General features: G+C 45.7%; 2 protein-coding genes across 4 annotated transcripts in view; one reads left to right on the top strand and one right to left on the bottom strand.

Moving 5' to 3' along the window:
* TNFRSF1A (TNF receptor superfamily member 1A) overlaps window positions 1–4,697 on the bottom strand; it is a 12,741-nt gene extending 8,044 nt beyond the window's left edge. Inside the window, exon 1 of one of the 2 annotated variants that reach the window (XM_042810831.1) lies at window positions 4,558–4,697. In XM_042810831.1, the coding sequence (XP_042666765.1) occupies window positions 4,558–4,596 (39 nt within the window). In that variant the 5' untranslated portion in view covers window positions 4,597–4,697. Of the gene's footprint in view, window positions 1–3,772; window positions 3,936–4,557 lie in introns of those variants that run through there. The other variant, XM_042810832.1, reaches the window with a different exon arrangement.
* Window positions 4,698–6,953: 2,256 nt separating this feature from the next.
* On the top strand, window positions 6,954–24,584 carry CTC1 (CST telomere replication complex component 1). Of its 2 annotated transcripts, none has more exons than XM_042810581.1 (24): window positions 6,954–6,978; window positions 7,054–7,157; window positions 9,524–9,758; window positions 10,671–10,870; window positions 11,677–11,821; window positions 12,707–13,006; window positions 13,150–13,278; window positions 14,465–14,691; window positions 15,917–16,091; window positions 16,167–16,367; window positions 16,616–16,742; window positions 16,944–17,058; window positions 17,383–17,833; window positions 18,173–18,262; window positions 18,524–18,667; window positions 18,946–19,016; window positions 19,803–19,912; window positions 20,053–20,218; window positions 20,464–20,550; window positions 20,635–20,794; window positions 21,248–21,312; window positions 21,566–21,728; window positions 21,868–21,994; window positions 23,134–24,584. In XM_042810581.1, exons 1-24 carry the CDS (start codon window positions 6,958–6,960, stop codon window positions 23,310–23,312), a joined length of 3,792 nt encoding a protein of 1,263 aa, XP_042666515.1. In that variant the 5' UTR covers window positions 6,954–6,957; the 3' UTR covers window positions 23,313–24,584. The 2 variants fall into 2 exon arrangements, with proteins under 2 accessions (XP_042666515.1, XP_042666514.1); XM_042810580.1 differs by having other exon boundaries at window positions 7,054–7,202.
* The last annotated feature ends 308 nt before the right edge of the window (window positions 24,585–24,892 follow it).

Raw genomic sequence — 24,892 nt, 5'->3', positions numbered from 1 at the left:
GGGGGGCGAGGCTAGAAGAGCAGTAGCAAAAGAGCAGCAAACCAGTAGGGGTAAACCACAACGCTGATACCAGTTTTGTGGTTGCAGTCTTCAGAGAGGATATGCAAAAAGAGATGGCTATGACAGCCCCACACAATCCTGTTTCTCTCCCAAAACTGAAGCCCTGGAGGAGAAAGTTAACACATTTAAAACCTTAAGAAGGATAGGGCTTGGCAAACTCTGACAAAGCAATAACTCATTTTTTTCCAAGAATTTCAGAGCTCTTTGTCACACAACAGACATATTCAATGCACCAGCTGCTAAAATGGTAACAATTAAAAAAAAAAAAAAAAAAAAAAAACAGAAATCACACATGCAAATAGCTATCATTTCAAGCTTGATTAGCTAACCACAGGATAAATGCAAACATTCCAAAATTAAGTAAGAAACAAAACTTGTTCCAGCAGCTGACAGCCTCGCAAGATTGACTGTCTGCAGGAAAATGGGTAAAAGATCATTCACACAGATGGTCTGATAGTAACAATAAAAACTGATCCTTCAGCCAGTGATGCATCTTCCAACAAGGGAATATATACAGCTAGTCCAAAAGTCAAACAAGCCAGTAATATAAACAACAGAGGGAAGCATCAAAGATCAAGCCAAAAACAGATGCGAGATTGGACAGATTCTTCTTCAGAAAGGAAAGGAAAACAGGAAAGGTGTTTGCAATCATTCAGATTAAGTGAAAGCATATCAATAAGTGTAATCAAACCAGAATCAGCACATTAATTATTACTGATCGAAATCTGAGGATCAGATTGTGTCAGACCACAGATGACTCACAGCCAATGATTCAGCCCTTAAAAAAAAAAAAAAAAAAAAAAAAAAAAAAAAAACACCACCATCTTAAACAACTCCCAGACCATTCAGCAACTACACTTGTTTACACCCATTATAAACCTAAAAGAGTTCAGGAAATAATCAAGCAAGGAAGCCTCAAGTCTAGGCAGCAGGTCACCAAGACAGAGTTTACAGGTCCTGTACAACTGAAATGGGCGATTCTCCACTGCTGGATATACAACTCTATGCTCCTATCTCACTTGCCAGGAGAACAAACAAGTGCCCAAAAACCAGCGCCGCTCAGAAAAATGGACAGCCTGGATTACTGAAGCTGAATGATAACTCAAACCACCAAACCACATTGTGCACACCGGTGATTCATGGTTTTAGCTAGTGGGGACTGCCCAGGAAAAACGAGTCAGCAGAAACTCAAGGCTTCACTTCTGAAACTGACGCAGAAATAAACAAAATACTGCAGGCGAAAACATGCACAGCTTTCTCAAAACATTTCACTCCTCCAGGTGACAGCCACGCGTGCATGCTCATCACCTGGGAGGCAATCCTAGCTCCTTTTCAGGCCTTCCACGCAACTTAGTGGCTGACAGCTCCAGATGATACAACAGTGTCATGCAAACTAGTAGGTCTGGGAGTTGGGAAAAAAAACAAGAGTGAGGAGACTCCAAAGAAATCAGGGTGCAGTATTACCCTTCTTGTGTGACTGCTTCAGCCAAAAGCTCCTTCTTTGAGGTTTTTAGAGATTTTGATGTACAAAGATGCATGGGAAACCGGCACTTCTGCTTTCGGCGCTGAGAAATGTATATTAAAGCAACATTTACAGGAAGCTTTTTTCATTGCTCACTAAAACCTGGAAAGGTCACGAGGAGGATACATTAACTATTACTATACATAATCTTCCGTTTTATGAAGATCAAATGGTGGAATTCTGGGCCTTGTCTAAAACCAGGAGACTGTGCCTGCGTCCTGAGCACACACGCACAACCACCACCCAGCAGTCTGACCTTGAGGGTGCAGCCACACACCTCAAATCAGAGCACTGTTCCGATGGGGGCCTCCCCCTTCACACTTCCCTTCCCAGGGCTTTAATTTTGAGAGAGCAGCTGCTAAGCTGGGCAGCTGTCCTGGAGCCACGCATAGGTCCCTGTATCAGTGATTCACTAGGTGGATTTTTTTAGGAGTCAAGTAATTGCCACATGCTGAATCCAATTCCTTAGAATCGACAACCTCTGTTTAACAGAAAAAATGTAATGATGTTTCTTTGAGATCCTCTTTCTGTTCTCAGGTTCACTAGGCTGGATTTTCAAGCATGCCAAGAAAGCACAGGGACAAGGCCAAGACCATAACGTAGAATCTCCTGCTCTGTCCCAAATAAAAGCAAAGCCACCTTGCAATGACCAAAGACAATATTGTCTTTACCTCAAATAATAAGACTAGTTCAAAGAAAACCTGTAGATTAAAAAAATAAAGCCATCCAATCTGGCAATACTGATTGCTTGTGAGAACTGAAATTACCATGTAATGCTGATTGGCACAGGCCCAGCTTCATTTGGCTGGAAGTCATCAAAAATAGAAATGAAAACTGCATTAATAAGCAGATACAAATGGAATGAACTTGGATGGACAAAGCAGAAATCCAAGCAGATGCTATGAACTCTTAGGAAGGGACTTAAGAACAAAACAGAGTGTGCTGTTATATACAAATCCATAAGGACCCCGCACTTGGAATCCAGACTATTGGGCTGGTCCCCAGTCCTGAGAATGTGAGTTAACTCAGAAATGACAATGGTCAGAGCTACAGAACAGCTGCTACAAGAAAAGTGATTTAAAAACACCACTCTGTAAAAGAGGCAGCTGAGAAGTGAGTCCCAAAGTTATGAACACCATGGAGAAGATGAAACAGGATGGCTGTTCTCCATTTCTTCCAAAGAAAAAACTGACAGATCTCACAAGAAACATACAAGTGACAGGTACCAAACACACAGAGAGGTATTTTTTAGGCCAACACCCAGCCAAGGAGTGGGGCTCCCCACCAGGAATATGCCAGGACTCCAAAAGCGACCACCACATCTGTCAGCAGGAGAAACATGCGCAGGGCTCCTAGGACAAAGACACTGTTCTGACTTGGGAATTTCACAGATGTCTGGAAGCTGGGAAACTTCTATTTTCCAGTATCACACGCTTGCCCTGGTCTGAAACCTCAACAGACGAACAAGATATGGTGCCCAATGCCTCTGATAACAAACACAGCAGTTGAGTTTACAGCTCTTGTGAAAAGAGGCTTCCAGTTTCAAAACCTTAGCCTTCAACATCAACCACTGTCAGAAGCACCCTTGTAACTGCTTCATCATTTTTTCTCATAAAACCAAACCAACTTTATATTTATTTATTTATATGCAAGCACTGGCCTCAGTGAAGGGAGCCATCATTTTTTCCACTACTAAAGTTGTGGGAATACATGGTGAAAACACAGAGGGTGAGGAAATGAGGTTAAGAATGCAAAGAGAATGCACACGAACAAGTTACAGTAAATTTTTAAGAATCAGAAAAACAGAATAGAGACATCAAAGAAGTAAGAAAGGCCATGAGAGCATGAGGGTGAATGCAGAAAGGAAAATAAGTGGTAGATAAATAGACAAGCAACAGAGCAGGAATTGTAACGCTGACGAAAATAGCACGATTTTATGGAAAAGGCATAAATTATCTGTAACGAGTGTGCGGTGCAATTACAAAGTTGACTTTGACCAAAGGTAAGTAGGAGGGAAATGATTCCCTGAAAAAGAACAGTAATCCTACTAAGGAGCACTCTTCCTCCACCACACTATGTAACTGAGGACAAGGTAACATATTAAGGAATTCAATGCCTTCTGTGCATTTTGTTTCTAATAACATCAGTAATATTACATATGGCATATGAATTACAGAAAAATACACGTACCACTATCATTAGGTCAGAAATGTGCTTTTTCAGGTTTGCTGCTTTAAAACCTGTATGCAAGCCACCTCTACAAATCCCAACCAGGCTCTGAGATGCCAGTGCTCTGCAGTCAGGTGAAGGGGTGGAGTGCTTCGCAGCCCCAACCATGCTGCCTTGCCAGGAGCTAAAGGACAAGACAGTCAGCCAGCTGAAGTTTGAGAAACACTTAGAAATTGGATCCAGGATCGCCAAGAAGGAAATTTACCAGCCAACTCGCTTTGTAATGCCCCACCAGCTGCAGAGGTCGGGCACAGCCGCCGCTCGCCCTGCATAGGGCAGCACAGCAGACAGCAACAGCGCCCACAGACACCAGGACTGCCCGACCGTGGAGCTTCCCCAGCGCCCCGGGCAGCGGCAGCCTCGCGAACGGGAGCGGCCCACGGTGCCCCGGGAGTTAACGGCGACTGGGAAGCCATCACGCATTCCTGTAAACCCAGCGGTGCGTTCCCTGACTCAGGGATAAATCCCGGAAACGGCGCAGCCCCGCCTACCCCCGGGACGGACCTCCTGGCCCGCGCCCCCCTCTCCCCTCAGCGAGAGAAAATGGGCGCTGCGGGGCGCTGCCGCGGGGAAACACGAACCCCGGCAGCGGGCTACGAATCGAATCCCCGGATCGATCCCAACAGCGGAGGGCTCACCCGGCCGTGAATCCGGGGCCGACGTCTCCCAGTTTGCCCCCTCCGAGCCGCTGCCCGCAGCCCCGTCCCGAGCTCGGGGTGCGGCGGAACCCCCTCTGAGTGACTTACCGTCCCCAGCGAGCTGCGGGGCAGCGCCAGTCCGCGCATGGCTCTGCGCCCCTCTACGTCCCCATAGCGGGGTCCCGGCGCTCAGAGAAGCCGGCGACGCAGCCCAACCCCGGCCGGAGCGGCGCGGAGCGAAACCAGCCCGTCTCCAACTTCCTGCCGGCGGCAGCAGCAGCAGCAGCAGCTAGGCGGCAGGAAAGAGGGCGGCGAGACACCGAGCTCCCTGCCCTCCCCCGCGCAGGACGGCGCAGATCCGAAGGCAGCTGCCGTGCGCCGGGGCGGCGCCACTTCCAGCCAGGGGCGCGAAGAACGAAGGTTTCACCGCACGCTGAGCGCAGAGCTGACCTGAGCGGCGGCGGTCTCATACGGCAGATCTTGCCGCTTTCTGGCAAAAAGTTATCTGTTAGTGCCGGTTTTCTCTGAAGTGGGCAATCTGGAGGAAAGTAATGGGTAGTATCGTGTGACTGAAACAATAAATATACAGAATTGGAGCAGAATGAAGCTTGCTGCAATCTTACATTTCCTTGTATGTGGTCTTGCTGTTCTTCAGGTACAAGCTCATGGGAAACTGAACCACTCATCTGTAAGGCAGTAACTTGGCATTTTAACTGCCTTGTAAACACGTTTGTTTGTTTGTTTATTTGTAAGATTTCTTGGTCAGCCCAGCTTGCATATATTTCAAGAATACATGCCCTGCACGTTTCCCATATGTGTCAGTGAACCAGCTGCATCAATGTTGTAAGCCAAAAGTGCAGTGCAGTGCAAGCAACTTTTGGGATGAGCTCTGCTTCATTCAGTATTTACTTCTAAAGGCAGCATTTAACAGTGTATTCAGAGAAGTGGATTAATCATCCAGAACTTGCCTTTATCTGCTGCCCTTAAGCCCTGAGTTGTTTCAGCTCCAGGTGCAGGAGTACGTTAGCCAACGGGGAAAGGGCTCACTAGCATTGGGGTATAGGGATAAGAGAGGGGCTGCATTCCCCAAAACTGTGAGAGGCCCCACAGTGGTATGCCCCAGTGGACTCTCCCTCTATTCAAATAAAGAAAGCTGAAGACTCTCTTCCGTCTCTTTTTGGGATAAAGATAACTGAGCAAGTCTATTGGAGCAGAAACCTTCCCAACAGCATCATAATCATAGAATCACAGAATCATAGAATGGCCTGTGTTGAAAAGAACTACAATGCTCATCTAGTTTCAACCCCCCCTGCTATGTGCAGGGTCGCCAACCACCAGACCAGGCTGCCCAGAGCCACATCCAGCCTGGCCTTGTATACCTCCACGGATGGGGACATCCACAGCCTCCTTGGGCAACCTGTTCCAGTGTGTCACCATCTTCTGTGTGAAACAGGAGGTATTACTTTCAGAGCAGCCCTCGTATATACTATGTCTATTGGTTGTTTTGTTCCATGGGCAGGAAGGTTCACATGTGGGAACAGCTGTGCACCATTTGTCAGAAAAGGAGGACAGCCTGCCACAGGGAGTGCTCCTGACATGGAACACTGCAGTTATCTCTGTGCTGCAGCCTGAAGTTGAACTGCTATGCTTTGTTTTGGAAGGATATTCCTGTTTTGTAAGTCCAAAAACATGCACACAACCCACACTAAGCCTTCTGTGCTGTGAACTGTTTCAGATGAAGCCACGAATCTCTGTTCCTGCTTTTGCTCTGGGCTTGCTTACCTATTGTACAGGAGCCAGCAGTGGATATGCACGAGACAAAGCTGGAGCTGTGTAGCCACACAGCACTTCCACACCTGGGGCAGCTCTGACTGCTCTGCAAGAGGGTTCCAGCAAGGCTGCAAACAGCCAGGCAGCTTGAAGCTGGGCAGCATCTGTCTCTGGGATGGTGATGGAAGAGGCTTAGCAGGTTTGGTCTGGTTTGTGTCCTTGCTTTGAGCAAGAGCAATACTGAACAGACCCTAAAGAGAAAAATATTCACACACTGATGGAAACACACGGGAGAAAGTTACAAATCTCACAGAATTTTTTCAAGTTTACCTCAGACTGTCACGTAAGCGAATGAGAACTCAGACTGCATAGAGCTTCAGGGAAAGGGGAGAGAGGAGCTTATTGAGAATGGCGGGAGTGGCAGAGAAATCCCCACAAACCCCCACATTTGATACTTCAGAAGAGTAGCCACACGGCTCGCAGCACGCTCGACATTTGCGGTAACCCAAGCACACCTCCCCCTAGCTTTTCACACCAAACCAAGCCGTCCCACCCCTCCCTCACAGCGGCCTTTTCCGAGCCGATGCGCGGCACGCAGCCCCTGACCCCACCCCCCCTAAGGGGAGGAGCGGGGGGCGGGCAGGCAGCGCCACGAGGGCGGCGGTGATTGGCCAGATGGAGAGAGGGGGCGGAGATCGGCGGGCGCGCGGCTCAGCGCGTTGCTGTGGTGACGCTGTCATGGCGGAGCCCAGCGCGGCGGTGAGTGACCCGCGGGTTGTGGGCCCCCTCCCTTCGCCTCCCCGAGCTGAACCCCGTGTTTCTGCTTCTCCCTAGGAGAAGCGGTGGCTGCAGACGGCTCGGGATTTTGTTCTTCGGGCTCTCCCAGCCAGCCCGGGTCCTGGCGGGACGGAGCGGCCGCCACTGGACGCTGTGCTGAGGTGCGTGAGGAGCGCGGGCGGCGGGGACCTACCGCTGGGCTACAGGTAAGGTGGACGGGCCGTCGCGTTGCCGTACGGGGCTACGGGGTGTGGAGCGGAGCTGGGGTCCCGCTGCTGAGCTGAGGCCTCTCCGGATGCCGGGTGTGGGAGGGGTGTTGAGCGCTGGTAACCGCACGCCTCGCCTTGGCTTTGCCGCGCCCCCATGGCGCTTGCGGTATGACTGAACGGCGCATCCGCCGGTCTGCGGCAGGCTGGGGTGCCGGCAAACTGAGGCACCTCGCCGGGACACGGCTGCTGCGGTGCGCCGCGGCTGCAAGGCTCGATCCCACCAGGCTGCTCGGGCTCGGCCTCTTTCAGCTCAGCCAGGTGAGGGTCGCCCTCGAGAGTGGGCTCTCACAAATGAGCAATTCAGGATAGGGGTGTCCTGGCTTTAAATGGTGAAGGGCTTTAGGGTGCTTACCATCATGAAAATGTGCAGCTTAGAGTCATGGGATGGCTTGGGTTGAAAGAGACCTCAAAGCCCGTCCAATTTCAACCTACCTGCCACGGGCAGGGCTGCCAGCCACCAGTTCAGGCTGCCCAGGGCTCCATCCAACCTGGCTGTGAATGCCTCCAAGGATGGGGCACCCATGGCTTCTCTTTCCTAGAGACTGAAGGAACTGGGGCTGTTCAGTCTGGGGAAAAGAAGGCCAAGGGGAGACCTTATTGCTCTCTTCCAATATCATGAAGGTGCTTACAATGAGAGCATGGCTGACCTCTTCTCACTGGTGACAGGTGACAGGACAAGGGGAAATGGCCTCAAGTTGCACCAGGGAAGATTTAGTTTGGATAGCAGGAAAAACTTCTTTACAGAAGGAGTTGTTAAACACTGAAATAGGCTCCCCATGGAGGTGGTTGAGTCACCGTCCCTGGATGTGTTTAGAACTCATTTGAATGTGGTGCTCAGGGACATGGTTTAGTGAAGGGTTGTTAGAGTAGTATGGTTAGGCTGCGGTTGGACTCGTTGATCTTCAAGATCTTTTCCAACTTGAGCAATTCTATGATTCTGTGATTCTTTGAGCAGCCTGTGCTAGCATCTCACCGCCCTCATTATGCTGAGAGGGATTTAGACTAGAAGGTCCAGCACACTTGAATCTATTTAACTCCAGCTCCAACCCATGTTGAGGGAATGTCTGTTAAAGCCCCTGGCTTGTGTGAGGTCAGTGGGCTGTTTGTTTGTGAGTAGGCTGTGCCCACAGCTAGCTGTCAAGATTTAGAGCATTGTAGGGTCCAGGATTTAGCTGTATGTGACAACCAGGATCAACCAGGATCCAGTGTACTGCTTTTGTTTTGGTTTCTCCCAGGAAATGATCAGTACATATAACTGAAACAGGGGTGGCACTGTGTTCTCCTTGTAGGTCAAAGGCATCAGTATTAATCCCAGCTTTGCTCTGTCGCTGAAGGTGCAGCAGTTTACTTATATCTTTTTCAGATAATCCATTTCCAGTTCAGGTTCCTGTCAAATACACAAGTACCTGCATATATTTAACTCTTCTGATTATTTTTTTAATGTGAGTACAGTTTACAGCTTATTCTGACCCATCACTTGTCTGGATTCATTTCTGGCTTTGAACCTTTGATACCTGACTAATCATGTGAAATTCTTCAAATTCATATTCTCCGAGTTAGATTATTTTCTGCCACTGAGCAAGTGGGTGTTGTGAATACAGCCGCTGTTTCACGACCTAACATTGTCAGCTAACCTCAGTGGAAACAGCTATCAAAATCACAAGATGGAAACCAGTTTGTAGTAGCTCTTTAACCTTAGTGCAGACAAAGGACTTTTGTTCTCTAGCATAGACAGCCAGGATGTAAACAGTGATGATGAATACTACTATGTTGCATAAACCCTGAAAAGGTTAGACTCCTGTGAAGATACTGTCTTGTTCTCCCTTATTCACTACTGTGGTCAGTCTAAGCGTGACAGCTGGGATCAGCCTCAATTGTGGTCGTTACCTGACAGTATTTCTCCTACCCCGCCAAAGCCAAGAAGTTAGGCAGAGAGATTCAGGACTGCATGCACTGGTGTACTTGAAAACATGTTCTTTTACTCTCAGTTAATATTTTAAGTCAGCATTCTGTCTCTGTTTTCAGAGGGGATGCTCAGGCAGAACTGACACATCAGCTGAGATGTGAGAGATTCCTAATAAATGCCAGTGGGTGGGTTGATTCTTGCCATGTGATATCAAACTATGCCAGCAGCTGAGGCTCTGCTGACTTAGCCAGGCTTTGTCCACTGCACTGATCACTGTAATCCCCCAACTTTGCAGACTGAGTTCGTCCTTCTGAGTTCTTGCTGTTCTTTCTTTTTTTTTGTTTCCCTCCAGTTTCATCTCCATCTCTGACCTAAAGCATCAACAGCGTGCTCCGTGCTGCAGCCACCTGACCTGGAGCACTAACACATTTAAAGAATGGGCTCACCAAGGGCAAGGTGCTTTACCCATGCACAGCTCTTTGCCAAGGGCTTACCTGATCTTGGTTGGCTATTTAGCTGATGGAAGGCAAGAGGACAAAGATGGTTGTCTTTATGTGAAAGACAGTACTGGGATAATTGCGTGTGAGGTATGTCCTTGGCCTGAGGGAGTCTGTGTTTATTTCCCCTTCAGGGGCTGTATCGCAGAACACTGCAGATTTCAGATGGTTTGCCAGAGTCTGTACTGAGAAAATAATGCATTTTTGTAAAAAGCAGGAGAACAGCATGTTCAGATCAGATTCTTTTCCCAGAGAAAGGACAGACAGAACATGTCAAATTTGTCATTGCTAGGAGAGCAAATATCAAGTCAACTGTCGTGGATTAAAAAGATAAGTAAGTTTAATGTATAGTTCTGTTACACCTTGAACTGCATGAGGTGGCCTGAGACATGGAGGTCTGTGTTTGTTGAGCAGAAATAACCTTCTGGAGAGGTGTACTGGTCATTCATTGATGCATTGATGACATACTTTCAGGAAATAATAACCTGTGTGACAGTGATATTGGATGAAGAGTCTTCTAAAATTCATAGGAAGGGAATGTAAATACAAAATAACTGATAGAATGGGAATGAAAGAACAGTGAGGTTGTGCCTTCCAGGGAAGTGAAGACTGGGTGAAAAAGTGCATTAGTTGTATTGGTATTAACTTCTAACTGAAAACACAGGGGAAAAGAAAGGAGATGAGAATTCTAGAAAAATAGTCTGGAAATAATGAAGTCTTACAGTAAATTATGACTTTACTGCGAAGGAATATGTGTAATCCAGGAAATGCTAAGTGTGGAGCTCAGCAAGTCTCCAGATTTGTGTCTGGAAGGCCAGAAGTTCTCTGTGCAAGACAGAGAAGTGGACAGAAGACATTGCTCTCATTTAATAATGAAGCCCAGAAGTAGAATAAGAATTTATGATGCTTGTGCAAGGGCAAATTAGTAGATTAACTTTGTAAATAATGCTGAGAAAAGGTAACTTAATTCATCTCAAGCTTTTTTTTCACTTTTTGCCTTAGCTGCTGCATTTTGAACTGGAGTGGCTGGAGTCACTGTTCCTTTTCCCAAGCTGGGCATATATACCACAGACTGACCACAGTGCAGCAGGATACATAGAAATCCTGGTGGATCCAGTGCCAGTAAATCGCCTCCCAAAGGAAGTGTCTGAGACCATCCCAGTCATCTACCCGGCGTTGGCTGAGCCACTCCTTGTCTCCAGGTAAACACCAAGCATGGCCAACTGCATCGTAGTGCTGCTGCTCTGGTTTCTCAGGTATTGTGAAGAGCATTTGGCTTAGGAAGCACTTTGTTAAGCTTCTGCCAGAGGTGGAAGCAGGACAGTGAGTGATAGAAGTAAAAGTTGTATAATAATGCTACTTTTCACTAAAAAACTGTTTTCCAGGAGTTGACTTGAAATTTTAATCTGTGTTTTGCAAGAATAAGAGAAATTATTTCCTGGTATATTTTGATACTATAAAAAAAGCATGAGAAGAAAACATTCAAAAGAACTTTCACTGAATTTTTCTGCTGTTCACTATTTTGATTAGCACTGCTTTTTTTCATTTTTTTTTAACCTATAGTGAAAAAGAATTATTATTAGAACCTAGAGTTACTTTTCAGTATGAAATTAATACATACCACTGGTATGGACCTGCAAAAACTGAGCTCAGTTTTCTGCTGAAGAATTGCTTGTGACTTTTTTATCCCCCACTTGGACCTATGATTAGCTTCTTGTATGCAGTAAAGGTTCTTGTAATCTGACTCTTGTCTTGGAACATGAATCTTTGTAATAGCTCTATTGTCTTCAAATATTATGGTTTTTAAAGTGTTGAAGTGATTTAGTATAAAAATTGAAGTAATGTTTGAAGTAAGTTCGTTTCGAAAAACTCTCTGACAGATGATCAGCATTACTTTGTTAGATCCATTATTTCTAGAAAAGTGCATTCTACATATTTGTGCATATTGTTTTTGGGATACTTCTGAGTCCTTGACTGATTTTTCTTTGCTTCCTCAATTGCCTTCTAGGATTCCTTGTAAGAAAAGATCAAAGCTCAGTGTGGCAGGTGAATTGTCCAGGCTCAGCCCTCTCCTTTGTATCCACCAGAAGACATTCTTCTTTCTATTTTTGAAGTGCTTCACCTCAGTTGTTTGGGTCCCTGTTCTGGTGAAGGTAAGTAAGTCCTTGTAATTTTGCCCAAAAATTTGCCATTCATATTTGCGTATGTGTTGGTTAATCCATTTTTCAAAGCCCTTTCCTGTCAATGATTTATTTGTCCTAGTAAAAACTACTGATGCTATTTTTTTTTTATTCCACACAGTCTACAATAATCCTTATGCATTGATCGCTTCAGAAGTAATGCCTCCTATTTATTTCCTTGGAAACTACTGCAGATACAGAGAGTACAATAACACTGATAGAATTGGTTCTTAGCTACAAAGCGCTCTTTCAACATAGTCACCACCATTAGCTGTGCATTTTTGCCAGTGATGAACAAGAGCCTGCATGCCACGCGGGTCAAAATCTGAACCAGCAGAGGTGACCCACTGTTGCCATCACTGCTGCTGAAACACACCACCCACTGCCTCTGTGCTCACATCCACTGTTTGGTCTCATAGCTGTCCAGCAAGCATCAATGAATGTCAATGGGGGCCATTTTTCCACATGGAAGAGTTCACTGACACACCTTTGCTTCATAGGCGTTTCTGTCAGACTCCATTCTGTCAGACTGCCCCTCTGCTGCCATCTGTTGCATGGCAACAACATGTAACAGAATGTTGGTGAGAAGGCTCAGCCTTCTCTGACATTGTGAGCAACATAATAAAATAGAAGGCATTACTTTCAGAGCAGCCCTCATAGATAAGTCTATTGGTATTTCCTGCTAAAATAATAGAACCTTCCTCCCTACTACGATTTCAGTGCCCCTGAGAGTCTTGCAGATACCACTCTTTTGCTAAAAGGAGGAGGTGATCCTCCCAAAAGGGAAGTTTTTCATGTGGGAAGAATATTTTTCCAGTGGAGGAGATGCTGATGTCACTTTTGGTCTCTCTGCTCCAGAAGCCCAACCAGCTGGCATGGCACCATACCCTCCAGTTGGGCCGCAGGTACACGATAACAGGCCTGAGTATATCCAGCCTGAAGAAATCTGGGCAAAGGATGTTTGTCACCAGTATTTCTTCCCGCCTTCTGCCTTACTGTGCAGAGAAGGTAAAGGAGCAGGCATTGGACAGTTCTTGGCAAGGAGAATCCTCTCTGTCAGCTGCACTTGAGACCACAGAGCATTTCAATGTCTCCTCAGAGCTGAGCGCTGAAGAGTGGCCAGGATTAATGAAAGAGTCCAAGATCATCTCGTATGTGGTAAGGATTCGTAGCATTAGCTTTTACCTACTCATGGTCTAGCAAGATCTCATTGTCATGGTGAATTTATTTTCTTTTTGCTCAGGCCTATGAGTCTCTTATGGAATAAACTCACATAACTTTCTGTTCACTTTTTTTTGTAGGGAACTGTCACCAAAATACTCAATGCCCAAGCTGGTCTCTATGAGCTCGATAACAAAGTCTGCTTGTGCCTTGCTTACCACCAGTTGTTGAACTCTGCACGTGGAATCCGACCAGGAGCATGTGTGGAGGTAAAGTTGAGAGACTTGTGAAGCACAGCAGGGTTTTGATCTTGTTCAACCACAAAACAGACTGCTCTATTACTTCTCTTAAGGCAGACAGAGGAATTAAATAATATGGGGGAAAAAAAGCTTTTGAGTTGAGAGGGAGATCACTCATCATTACAGGCAGAACAGACTCAAAGTGAGGAAGCTTAGTTTACTACCAGTGAAGAATAGAGTAAGACACTGAGAAAGAAAAATGAAACTCAGACCACCTACCTTTCTTCTGTTCTTCCCAGACTCAACTTCACTCTACTGCTTCTGACTCTGCTGCCTCTTCTTCCCTCAGTTCCTGCCTCTGAGTTGTACAGGAGGATGGGAAATAATACTTTTGTCTCTGCCTTCTCACACTTTTCCTCTGCTGTAGCTTGGAACACTTCTGAAGGGCAGCAGTTCTTGAAACACTGCTTTTGTGGGGGCTCTCCATGGGCTGTGGCCTCCTTCAGGCCACATCCACTGCTACACGGTGGGTTCTTCCATAGGCTGCACATGGAGATTTGCTCTGCATGGTGCCTGTGGGCTGCAGGGGGACAGCCTGCTCTACCATGGGCCTCTCCACAGGCTGCAGAGAAATTCTGTTCTGCTCCTGTAGCACCTTCTGCCCTCCTGCAAAAAATCTGGGTGTCCGTGGGGCTGTTTCTCTCACGTTTTCTCACTCCTTTCCCCAGCCATTCCTGTGCAGCATTTTTTCTTCTTCACACTCAGCACTGCTCATGACTCAGCTCTGGCCAGCAGTGGGTCATTTTTGGAGCCAGCTGGAGCTGGCTGTTACCTGACTTAAGGTGACTTCTGGGCTTTGCTCACAGAGGCCGCCCCTGTAGCCTCCCTGCTACCAAAACTTAAAGCATTCAGTGAAAAATACTTACGCCCCCAGAGATGGCTTGCAAGTGTGTGTGGGTCAACAAAAGGCTGCAGGAACACTGGAAGTTTTTCAACAAGTCCCTGAAACAAAATCAGGGATTTTGCTTAATGAACTTGGTCGTGAAAGTTGAAATGCTAATTATTTGATTCCTCCTTAAGCGGTGCCAGGTCCTTCAGGTCTACAGTTCACAGACAATCCAGCAAAGTGAAAAAGGATTTAGAGTGAGGTGATGGTTTGGGAGAGCAAAGGCAAACTATACTCCTCCATGAAGTCATAATGTCTGTTTTACCTCAGCTCATCGATGTCCACCTCCTACAGAAGCCTCTGGTATCCTCTCCTTTCATTGTACTTGGCGCTTGCTTGAACAGCACAGTCTTGCTGAGGAGTTTTTCAAGGCTCAGCACTCCTTACCACCCACCAGTCACTTCAAGAAATCTCTACCTACAGTTGCTCTTCCGCTATAATCTTGGTATGCCACTCTACCTCTGGCTGGTGAGCCTTCTGGAGACATTTAAGGAGAGGTAAGGACAGTTCTGAAGTCAGACGATGTGCAGATGTGCTTTGTAAGCTACCTGAGCATCTTCCAGACCAAAGGTTCACAAAGCTTATGTGCTTGGAGACTAATGGCAGCAGCAACTGTGTCTGGTTTACTGGCTTAAGCTGTTTATCTGGATTCCACATCTAATGAAGCTTGCACCTTGTAGTTGCTCTAATGAAGAACTCATGTATATTTTTCAAATGCATGTACAGTAAGCCCACTGCTTTCCATAAGCTGCAGCACTCCAGAGCATGTGCTGACCTGTCCCCACCTATGAAGCCTTGTTCTGGAGTATGGAAGCACAGTAGGGATGAGTGCCTTCCAATCTGATTTGCTCGGCAGATTTGAACTTGAGCACTGAGGCTGTAGCTGGAAACTGCTTCTACAACCAGATTATAGATGATACAAAGGCTCTTATTTCCTAGCTCCTCACAAGAGTGGCAGCAACTGCTCAGTATTATCAGTAATGTAAGCACTTGTTGGAGGAATTTTGTTCTAGCAGATTTTCCCACGCGTGCTTATGTCAACTTTAGTTCTGTTCCCAGAATGTTGCTAGCTATCTGTTTCTTTTTTTTATTATGTTTTCCACTTGCTTTAAATGTGATTATTAAGTTTTGCCACTGCCTGAAAGTTGTTCCACTGCTTAGTCACTATCTCTTTTTACTTGATTTCATCTTTTGTTATTAAAACTACTTTGACTGGTAGCGTGATCACTTGTGGGTGTTCAGAGTGATGAGGTATCCTTCTGAAAGGATCTGAATGCCAAGAAAGTATCAGAACAAGGGCAATCTGTGGTTATTTTGTTCTGTCTTGTGACTTGCATCCTGTGAAAGAAAACCAAGTATACCTAACGCAAATAAACATATCAAGTCTAGTTAAAATGCATGGAGATCCATTTGTGTAACTCACAAGGAGATTCTTTATGTGTTTTTTTTTTGTCCATTTGAGTCTTGAGATGTTGCCAATCTGTCTATTTCTCATGGCTTTTTGTTCCTTGTCTGCTTGCCTGACATCAATCTGCCTCACCTTTAGATGTTCCTTTTCATGGATGTTCAAGATGTTCACTTTGCATTCTTTTTACACTCTTCTTAATTCTTGCCCTGCACAGCACATTCACTGGTAACAAGCAGAAAAAATTCCTGACTTACATGCGAAACCCGCTTTAAATTGGGATTGCTACTGCTTCTAACTGCTTTAAAATTTTTCAGGTTTTCTTGTTTCTTTGGGCACCAGCAACTGTTGCTTAGCTCTATACACCAAAACCCTGGACCTGCAGAGAAATTCCTTGTCCCAGTTTTGCAAGCTGTGGTACCAGACAGAAGGGAAACAAGAGATATTTATCAAGAAATTCTAGCAAAAGTACACCACTGTCCCCTGCAGAAGGTAAATGCACTGTGAGCTGTTCTTAGTTTATTTGATGGGAAGAAACTGTTGATCTTTTTTTTTTTCCCCCCTTAGTATCTGACCCTGGATCCCCCATACCAGGTCCCATCTCTGTCAGCACTGGGTCGTGTAGCAGAACAGAAGGGCTGGGAAGGCTTCTGTCCATCCCAGCTGCTTTCCCCCTTAGAAGCACAACACATGGGCACCCAAGAGCTGAATCGCAGACTGGCCTGGTCCTACTGCACACTCTCAGCAGGAAGTTTCCAGCCCCGGCTGGTAAGTGCCTAGTGCTCTTTAATGTCTGCACCCTGAGAGCTCCCAGTTCTCCTAATGCCTTCCAGCACAGCCACTGTCTTTTTGCCCACTCTGATGAGCGCCTGTTCCTTTTGCTTGGCAACGATGCTGATTTTCTTACCTGTGTTGTGTTGAATACAGCCTGAATTTGGGCTGCTGCCATGCCCAGATTCCTAGCTTTCGAATGTGGGAAGTGTTTGATACTTTATACATCTTCCTTTCTCATGCAGATCCTACTAGGTGTGCTGCGAGTCTCCTCCAGGAGAAGTTCCCTCCAGCTGCAGGACAGCAGTGGCACACTTGCCTGTGTGATTTCCCATAGGGATAGTAGCCCCTTTGCCAACACAGCTCTCATAGGTATGTTCCACAGAACTAAATTTGAAGGTGCTGAAATTGTGGTGCTCTGCCATCCAGCTCCAAAACAAGGAAGAAAAGACTTGGTATGAAGATGCTGAAATGTCACTGCCTGGCCTCATGACTTTAAAATGAGGAAATTGAGCTTGCTCTTTTTATGTTCTCCTTTCATTAGCTCAACTCCTTTCTCTGTTGTGTTTGCAGGATCACTCTTGCAGGTGGAGAACTATCAACTTGTAGTGGAGAGGTTCATTCAGAGTGATTTTCCTTCCTGGGAGCAGCTAGAAAATTCAGAGCATGTGAGAGAGAAAAAAACCAGGTGGGTTCCTTTATTTGGTGCCCTAGTAAAATCATTACTCTGCAGTTCCATAGCTATTTTGGATTATGGTAAAACTGCATATTGGCACAGTATTTTGGTGCTGAAGTCCTTTGCTAGTTACAGGAACAAGATCTTTATTGGAAATAAATCCACCATGTCTATTTTGTTCCGAATACATCTAGCCTGGTAGCTGCCCTCCATTTCACCCTTTCCTGCTTCTCTTTTGAATATCTGCTGAGCGCTTACTTCCAGGTAGTTGCTTGTTTTAGACAGCTACCTGTCAGGAGGAGAAGATTTCATTGCTTTCACTGTTTGTCATTTCAGTATCTATGTGCAGTTCTACTTTGAGGATGTTCAGGTTCTCCATTCCGTGGAAGGACAAATACAGAAAGATGGTCGGAGTAACAGCAGGAAAAAGAATGATGGCAGCTCAACATCTGATCTGGAAACCCCGGAGGCGAAAGTGCTGAAATTGGAGGATCCCACCCCAGATCCTGGCGGAGATGAAGGCTGTCAGAGGGGCCAGAGCAGCACTGGAAGAACCAGCTGTGTTTCTCACCTATTCCTGGTTACCCAGAAAGAGGGGCTTATGTTGCGCAACTACCAGCTACTCAGAGAAGGAGGTGGAGAAGAACAGGAGCCACAGCGCAGTTTTCAAGCCACGGTGCTGTGGCTGGGCAGACCTCAGCTGTGGAGCCACCCTAGAGAGACCAGGAGTCTGCCTGAGCTAGAGGAGGCCAGCCATGATGGAGGAGAGGGCATGACACGGCAAGAGGTGAGGCAGGAGTGGGCTTCGGTGGGTGGTTTGATACAGCTGGCAGCTGGGTACGTGGTAAATTACAGATCTAGATTTCTAATCAATGGAAGGGTGATTCATGTCGAGCAGAAGAGCATGTTTATGCAGGTAACTTCCTTCTGCCACTGCAAGGGGGTTCAATCTCCTCACCATCAACATCCTGTAAATATATTCACCTCACCTTGTCCTTGATGGTGCCAAATTTGCTAGTCAATCATCTGCTGGACTTGCTCCAGTTTTGCTGTGCTTTTCATTTTTCACTTTTTTTTCCTAACATTTCTCATCACTTTTGCTCTTTTTCTCCCCATCTCCCACCAGGCACTACTGCTTTTTATGGGGAAGTCATTGCAATGGTTTCCATTTCTGCATCTGGATGGGTTGTATCGCTTCATTGTGCCCCACTGCTCGGTAAGGCAGAGGTTATCTTACAGTTTCCCATTGGAGGAGACTAAATTGTATATGGGAGATGAAGTGTCAGTGACTAAGCTCTTTGCAAGGTGTGGAATTCCCATCTGTCTTGCCAAATTCTGTGTTTAGTTAAAACTCTCAGAGCTTTGAGTTCAGTGGTTTTTTGTTTTTTTTTCTTTAAATTATTGTTTCTTATCAGTCCTCTTTTGCTTTCATCTTCCTTTGATAATAATTTTCTTTGCATTATGGCTCTTCTTTCAGGACTTGGAAGTGTTTGACAAGCTCAGTTTTCCACCTGTGCCAGCAGAGTTCCTAGGCAGGCCATCCTGCCCTTTATGCCTGCCTGTCCAAGATAACTGGCACTTACAGCATGAGACATGGCTCCCCTTCCCAGCTGAGTGCCAGGTACTGCAGCAACTTTACTGCTCTGGGCTTTCATGGCTGACTTCCTGTTCTCTCCAGAACTAGCTCAGAAAATTGTTGATATAGAATCTCTTGTTAACAAGACAGGAGATAAGCCCCGTAAAAGATTACTGCTGGGTCTCATATTTTCCTGCCTTGGAATTAATCTGAGGAGGAACCATCAGTTGTTTGATGTAAAGTAACTCTAAGCATGCAAAATTTGTCTCTACTGCTTTGGCTACTATAAATTGAAACCAAATCTGTGTCTCTCTCATTTCCAGCTGGCAGCCAGGGCAGCACTGACAGGCATGGATCAGAGAGTTTCCTCCATTCCAGAAATACTTAGCAACAGGTTTGTTGGTCTGCCTTATACTTGATGTGACTGCCTTAGGGAACGAGGTAGTGTTGGTCATTATTGGAGACAGTACAATATTAAAAATGAATAATTAATGAATAATGAATTTGCTGCTCTAGAGATACCGTTTGGAAATATTTTTGTGTGCGGACAGCCCTGGCTGTGAACCTATCTTGTTTATCAAAGCTTAAAGGAATTGCAGTTTACAAAGCTGCAAAATGGTGTCCAGAAAAAGTTTGAGCTAACTGCTGGTGTAGAGTAGATGCCAAAAACCTATGCTAAATTCTTGTCAAAAGTAGAAACAGGTGCAGCAGGGAAAATGGGGGTAAATGTGTGAAGTTTGTGGGGTTTGGGTTTTTTGTTTGTTTAACTTGCTTAAATAAATAATGATGTAAGAAGCTTTTCTTTTCAAAGCATGTTTAATCTGCACATGCACTGAAATATTCACCAGTGCCTTATGGTAAGTTGAGTTTTCCCCTGCTTGGCTTCTTCTTCTAATAATGGAGTTAAACAGAAGGGTAAGCTAGGATGTCTCCCTCCTTTCCAATTCTCCCAAGCCTGGAAAAGCAGAAGTGACTTCAGAGACCTCTTGGTAGGCTAGGCTGCAGCAAGCTGCTGTAAATCTAGTAGTGGGGTGCCCAAGGGTAACCTCCCCTGAAGCCAGACTTAAATAACAGCATTTCTCTTCACCCTGTTCTTTGTTGCTGCAATCTTTGGATCAGGATTTTTTCCACTCCCTTCGTCTTCCAAGACAGAAATCCAACGATTCTGGTCTGCTCTCAGTTTCAGAGGTTCCCTTGTTTCTTTCTCTGGAGAGATAGTAGAGAGGACCCTGTGTGCTTCTCCTAAGAATGAGAAGCCATCTGCGACTCTCAGCCTTAGAAAGCAGAAAGGTAAGACCATGGAAAACATTTGAGGTGAAACAGTAGCCTTGTTGTGATGCGAAGAAAACACCTCCAGCAAATTCAGCTAAGTGGCAGACTAAGCTGTCTGTGTTTGAGCTCATGATGTGTGTTTTTCTGTGCTTTCCCAGGGAGTCTGCTGGCCAGTGATCACAGCGTGAAGCTCAGCATTTCAGCTGCTGCAGGCTCCCCTGTTGTGCTGGACATTTACATTGCTGCAACCTATCTGCAGCATCTCAGGGGTTTGCTACCTGGAGCCAAGATCCTCTTTCAGAACTTGGAACGCAAAATCTCAAGGTACCCTGAGCCCTGCTCTGGTCCTGGACTGGATCTGACCTCCCTGCCTTTCTTTGAAATGATCTCCCCTCTTCTTTGGGTTTATCCCTTGTCCACACTTGCCTAAGTCCCCAGCCCTTACTACAAATGGCATTCCTACCATGTCAGATTACCAGACCAGCCACCCAGGGAAAAAAAAAAACAAAAAACAACAAGCCATTTGTTTTCTATGAGCTGTTTCTGACATCTGTGCTCTCATATTGCAGATTCCATAATGTTTACTGCGCATACATTGCCTCCAGCTGTGTGACCATCCTGTCTCTCCCAGCTTCTCATCAACTTTTTACCTCCAGGTGAGTCCAGGTTCTGTTCCCACCTCTCAGTGTCCTGAAGAAGATTTCCCTGTTCCAAGTTTCTCATGGTCCTGTTTCTTCTAGTTGTGCAGGAAGAGCCTCATCCCCTTCGCTGGTGTTTATATCCAACTTGCAACATCACTTACAAACCCTGCCCCAGGCACGGATTTTGTGCCACGTGTCCTGTGTGTTGACTCTCTCCCTGCAGTGGGTTTGCTCTCTTTGCAGCAGCATCTTCAAAGAGGTATGGAAGCTTCCAGAGAGAATCTGGCAGAAGGCCTGCAGACTTTCTACTCATATATTTTATGCTACCATGTAGAAGAAATAAGTTCTATCTAATCCTAGAACCCTTTATTGTAGTGTCTGAAAAATACTTGCATATTGGAGAAGGATCAAAATGACAACTGATGAGAAGTACGCATCTGGTATCAGGCAGGTTTGCAGTGAGGAGCAGGGGTAAAGTGAGGACTTTCAGAGGAGAATCCTGCCATGCACCGTGCTCTGCTCTTGAGGTGTATCACACCTTGCAGTATGTTTTTTCTTCTCAAGAAGAACTTTTCTCAAGGCACCCACTGAAAATACAGTGAAGTTCTTTATTCCTTTGCATAGTTAGTTAGGGTAGTTAAAAGAAACAGTGGCCATTCACCTTCTCTCTTGTAGCCACCCATACATAGCTGTAGCTTTACTCTTCCTTCAGGGGAAGTGCACCCGACACAGTCCACCCTGTCCATCACACACTGGAGTGAGGCAAGCCAGTGCACGGTAAGCATGTAGAGGCTGGACATGGGAAGAGGTGGGTAGGAGGGAACAAATCGTGTGACACGGGAGGGGACAGGCCAGTCGTGGATGGGATGTGGACAGAATAGTGAAGATAGGAGTTGAGATTCCTCATGACTTCCCAGAGGTAGACAAACCTCTCTTTACTGGGACTTGTTGCCTGGGAGGTGATGTTTGTGATGGGGCAGGGTGTTGTTCTGACCTCCCTCCACTTCTTCATTGCCTGCTCTCTCCATAGGGTGCTGGTGGAGGATGGAACAGGTGAAGCTTTGGTGCTGTGCAGGAACCAGCACGTGGCAGCAATGCTGGGCCTGAGCCTTCTTGAGTGGGAAGCTGTGCAAAGCTGTGTGCAGAGCAGAGGCAGCCTGTTCATTCAGTATGGAGAAGCTACTGGGACTGGGGTGAGTGGGTTATTCAGGCATGGACTGCTGCATGCAGGGTGTGACTTTCACTGGGACTGGATTTCCTTTTGCTGTGGGTGTTTCAGGGGCTCCCTGCCCCCCTCCACACATACTGACAACACACCCTTTCCTTCCTCAGTGTGTGGAGGAACTGGAGGATCCCATTGCTTGCTACTTAAGGAACCTCTGCAGGAGTTCTCTCATCTGTCGCCCTATTCTGCTGGATTTCAGCCTAGACAGGAAGCCCTCCAAAGTCCTGCAGCCTGGTGAGCAAACACTGTTGGCTTTTGTAATAATGGGTGTGGGAAGGAAGCTAGAAGCTGTTTCACCATGCAGGAAGGGGAGCTGCCTTCTCTGCCCGCAAAACAAGACCTTTGGAGGATTTCCAAGGAATTTCCATGGATGCAAAAAATACAGAGAGAGTATATTAATATTGTTGTATAAAGTGACACTTTCTGCTTTTACTTTACACAAAAGCATATTAAAATAGTATTGAATCATCATTATTGTGGTGACAAACTCGGAATACTTCTGTTCAAGTTTTAAGTGGAAAATATATCATCTAGCCAGGATAGTGGTTGTTCAAAGGTATCAGGCTGGAGAGTTGGGCAGAGAGGAACTTGGTGAGGTTCAACAAGGGCAAATACAGAGTCTTACACCTGGGGAGGAAAAACAGCATGCATCAGTAGAGGTTAGGTGCTGACCTCATGGAAGGGAGCTCTGTAGAGAAGTACCTGGGTGTCCTGGTGGACAACAGGTTGGCCATTTGCCAGCATCATGCCCTTGTGGCCTAGAAGGCCAGAGTTACTTACAAACAAAGTGGCTTCTGGCCTTAGGCAAGACAGCAGGCAGAATTGGCCTTAAACAAGAAAGAAGGTAGAATTAAGCATAGGTCTGGAAATCCTCACCATGGCCACAGAAATTGAAACACTGAAGGATTTTAAATTCATGGGTAGTGATGTCTGAGCTCATGCTGCCACAGCTGTGCAGTTACTCATTTAAGGGGACGTTCTCTTCAAGCCACCTTGCTAATACCTAGCCACGTGGGTGTGGGTCCAGGCATGCAGAGGCTGATTTGTTAGGCTCACCAAAAGATGCTCTGCTGTTGACACTGTCTTCGGGATATTATGTAACTCTGTAAGGCCAGATTGCTGATGGTAAGAAAAGATACAGAGCTCAGTGCAGCAGCACTGTGCACAGCTCAGCAAGCAGTACGTTGTCCATAGCAATTCACAACATAAAATGTCTGTTTCCTCCTGTATTTGTTAATCTTCCTGTCCTTTGTGGTTTAGGAGATGTCAAGCGGCTGCTGCAAGGCTTTCTTTCCTGCAGAACTTTTAAATTTGTGTGCTAGAGCTTAGGAGCCATGTACTGAACAATTACGTGTTGTGTCCTTCCCCTTCAGCTCCAGTGCAAGTGAGAAATTTTCGGTGCGGTGAAATGGAGTTTGTGTCACAAGTGAGACCTCGACAGAGCCTGTTGTGCCTGAATGTGGAAGAAGTAGGACAAAAAGCCTTATGCTGTCTGAACAGAGAGAGGATCGAGAGGATGTCTGGTCACTGCCAAGTGGGAACCACTACTTAACATCTTCCCCAGTGGGAAATGAATCATGGAAATGCCTATGGAATTGGGAGGGGGTTTCTTCCCCTCTTTCCTCCTTTCCAGTGGGAGCACAGGCCTGTGAGCACAGCATGAAGACTGTACCCAAGAAGCTGCCTTGACTAGTGGAATTCTTGAACTGGACCATTGCCACCAGCCATTGCGGGCTATGCTTCAAGGAAGAAATGTTCATTTATCTCCTACGTGGTAGCTATTGCTCTGGGCCTAGGGCATATAATGTGTTTTTTATGTGGCAGTATCTAGTAAATAAGGCTATCACATTGCAGTTTAAATAACAATATCTATTTTAATACCATTTTACTTGCTATATGGGGAACTGAGTCAGGATGTAGATTAATTTATGAGCCAGAGACCGGTATTTTGCAGTTCATTCACTGTCTTCATGGAAAAGTGTGTAGTTTCCTTAGAGGAAATTCTCCTTAACATGTTTGGAATGACTAAAATGTTTTTAAAGCACTTCCTTCCTCGAAGAAGAGAAAAGAAATAAACAAGTTACTGTTTGGAGACTAAATCATGGCACTAACAGTACTATGCAAGCATTGTTTTGCAGCTTAAACATTATTGCAGCCTGAACATTATTTGGGGCTGGTAACGAGGAATGCAGAGAGCTATGATACGAGTTGACAGTACACTCCAGGCTTGTCCATCTGCTGCTGGTTAGTAAGTTGGGGAAAATATAATGCTATGTGCCTTTATCTGTAGTGGCATAGCAGCCTTGCTGGCACAATGCCATTTAAAGATACTCCACTTCCATCTGCTTGCAGCAATAACTGAGCATTCTGTACTTGTATAGGTTAATAAATTCAACCCAAAATTACTTCCCCACCTTACTCAGTGCATAGTACCTATTTGAGCAGCTCCTCAAATAGAATTTGGGGTTTTGTTTGCTCATTCTTTCCTTCTGTCTTTTCCCCTTCCCCCTTAGTTTGAGCCTTATATTAATTTTCAGGTGATGGTTTTACTGAGTGTGTGGAAAGTATCTTCAGTCTGCTTGCCTCTTCTGGACCAAAGCATGAGTTCCCAAGACCTGACAAATGCTGCTGCTCGATAAAGTTCTGAGACTCCATCCTAAGGGAGGTCACAAAAAGAAGAAAGGAAAGATCTTTAAGTTTTGCCACAGTGGCCTTTTTTTTCCAGTAGGTGCTTTCTCAGAAAAGGTAAAGGTTTTGCTGAAGCTTGCCTGTCTTCCCAAGGAGAAAAAAAAAAAAGAAAGAAAAAAAAAAAAAAAGAAAATTTTCTCATCATAAAGAAATGTTGACCTAAGATGAACAGATCAAAATCAAATTAGAAACTACCACTGAAAGTATCCCGTGAAATGGGTTAGCATAGTTATAGACAATGCTACAGTGGTAGATAGGAAGTGCCAGATAAGAGACCTATTTAAAAACAATAAGGCAGATTTTCCCTATGCAGTTGAAACTGTTGAAAAACTGGGTTTAATTCTGAACTGGAACTTTCCAATAGCACTAATCTCCCTCTTTTCCTCCTCATTATTTAGTCATCTGTGCTGCCACAATTAATCTCTTTCTGAAATCAAAATATCC

The sequence above is a fragment of the Centrocercus urophasianus genome, unplaced genomic scaffold (genome assembly GCF_019232065.1).
Source record: "Centrocercus urophasianus isolate 14NV4802_14NV808 unplaced genomic scaffold, USGS_Curo_1.0 seq_12, whole genome shotgun sequence".
Taxonomy (NCBI): domain Eukaryota; kingdom Metazoa; phylum Chordata; class Aves; order Galliformes; family Phasianidae; genus Centrocercus; species Centrocercus urophasianus.
This window is presented reverse-complemented; position numbering and strand designations above follow the sequence as displayed.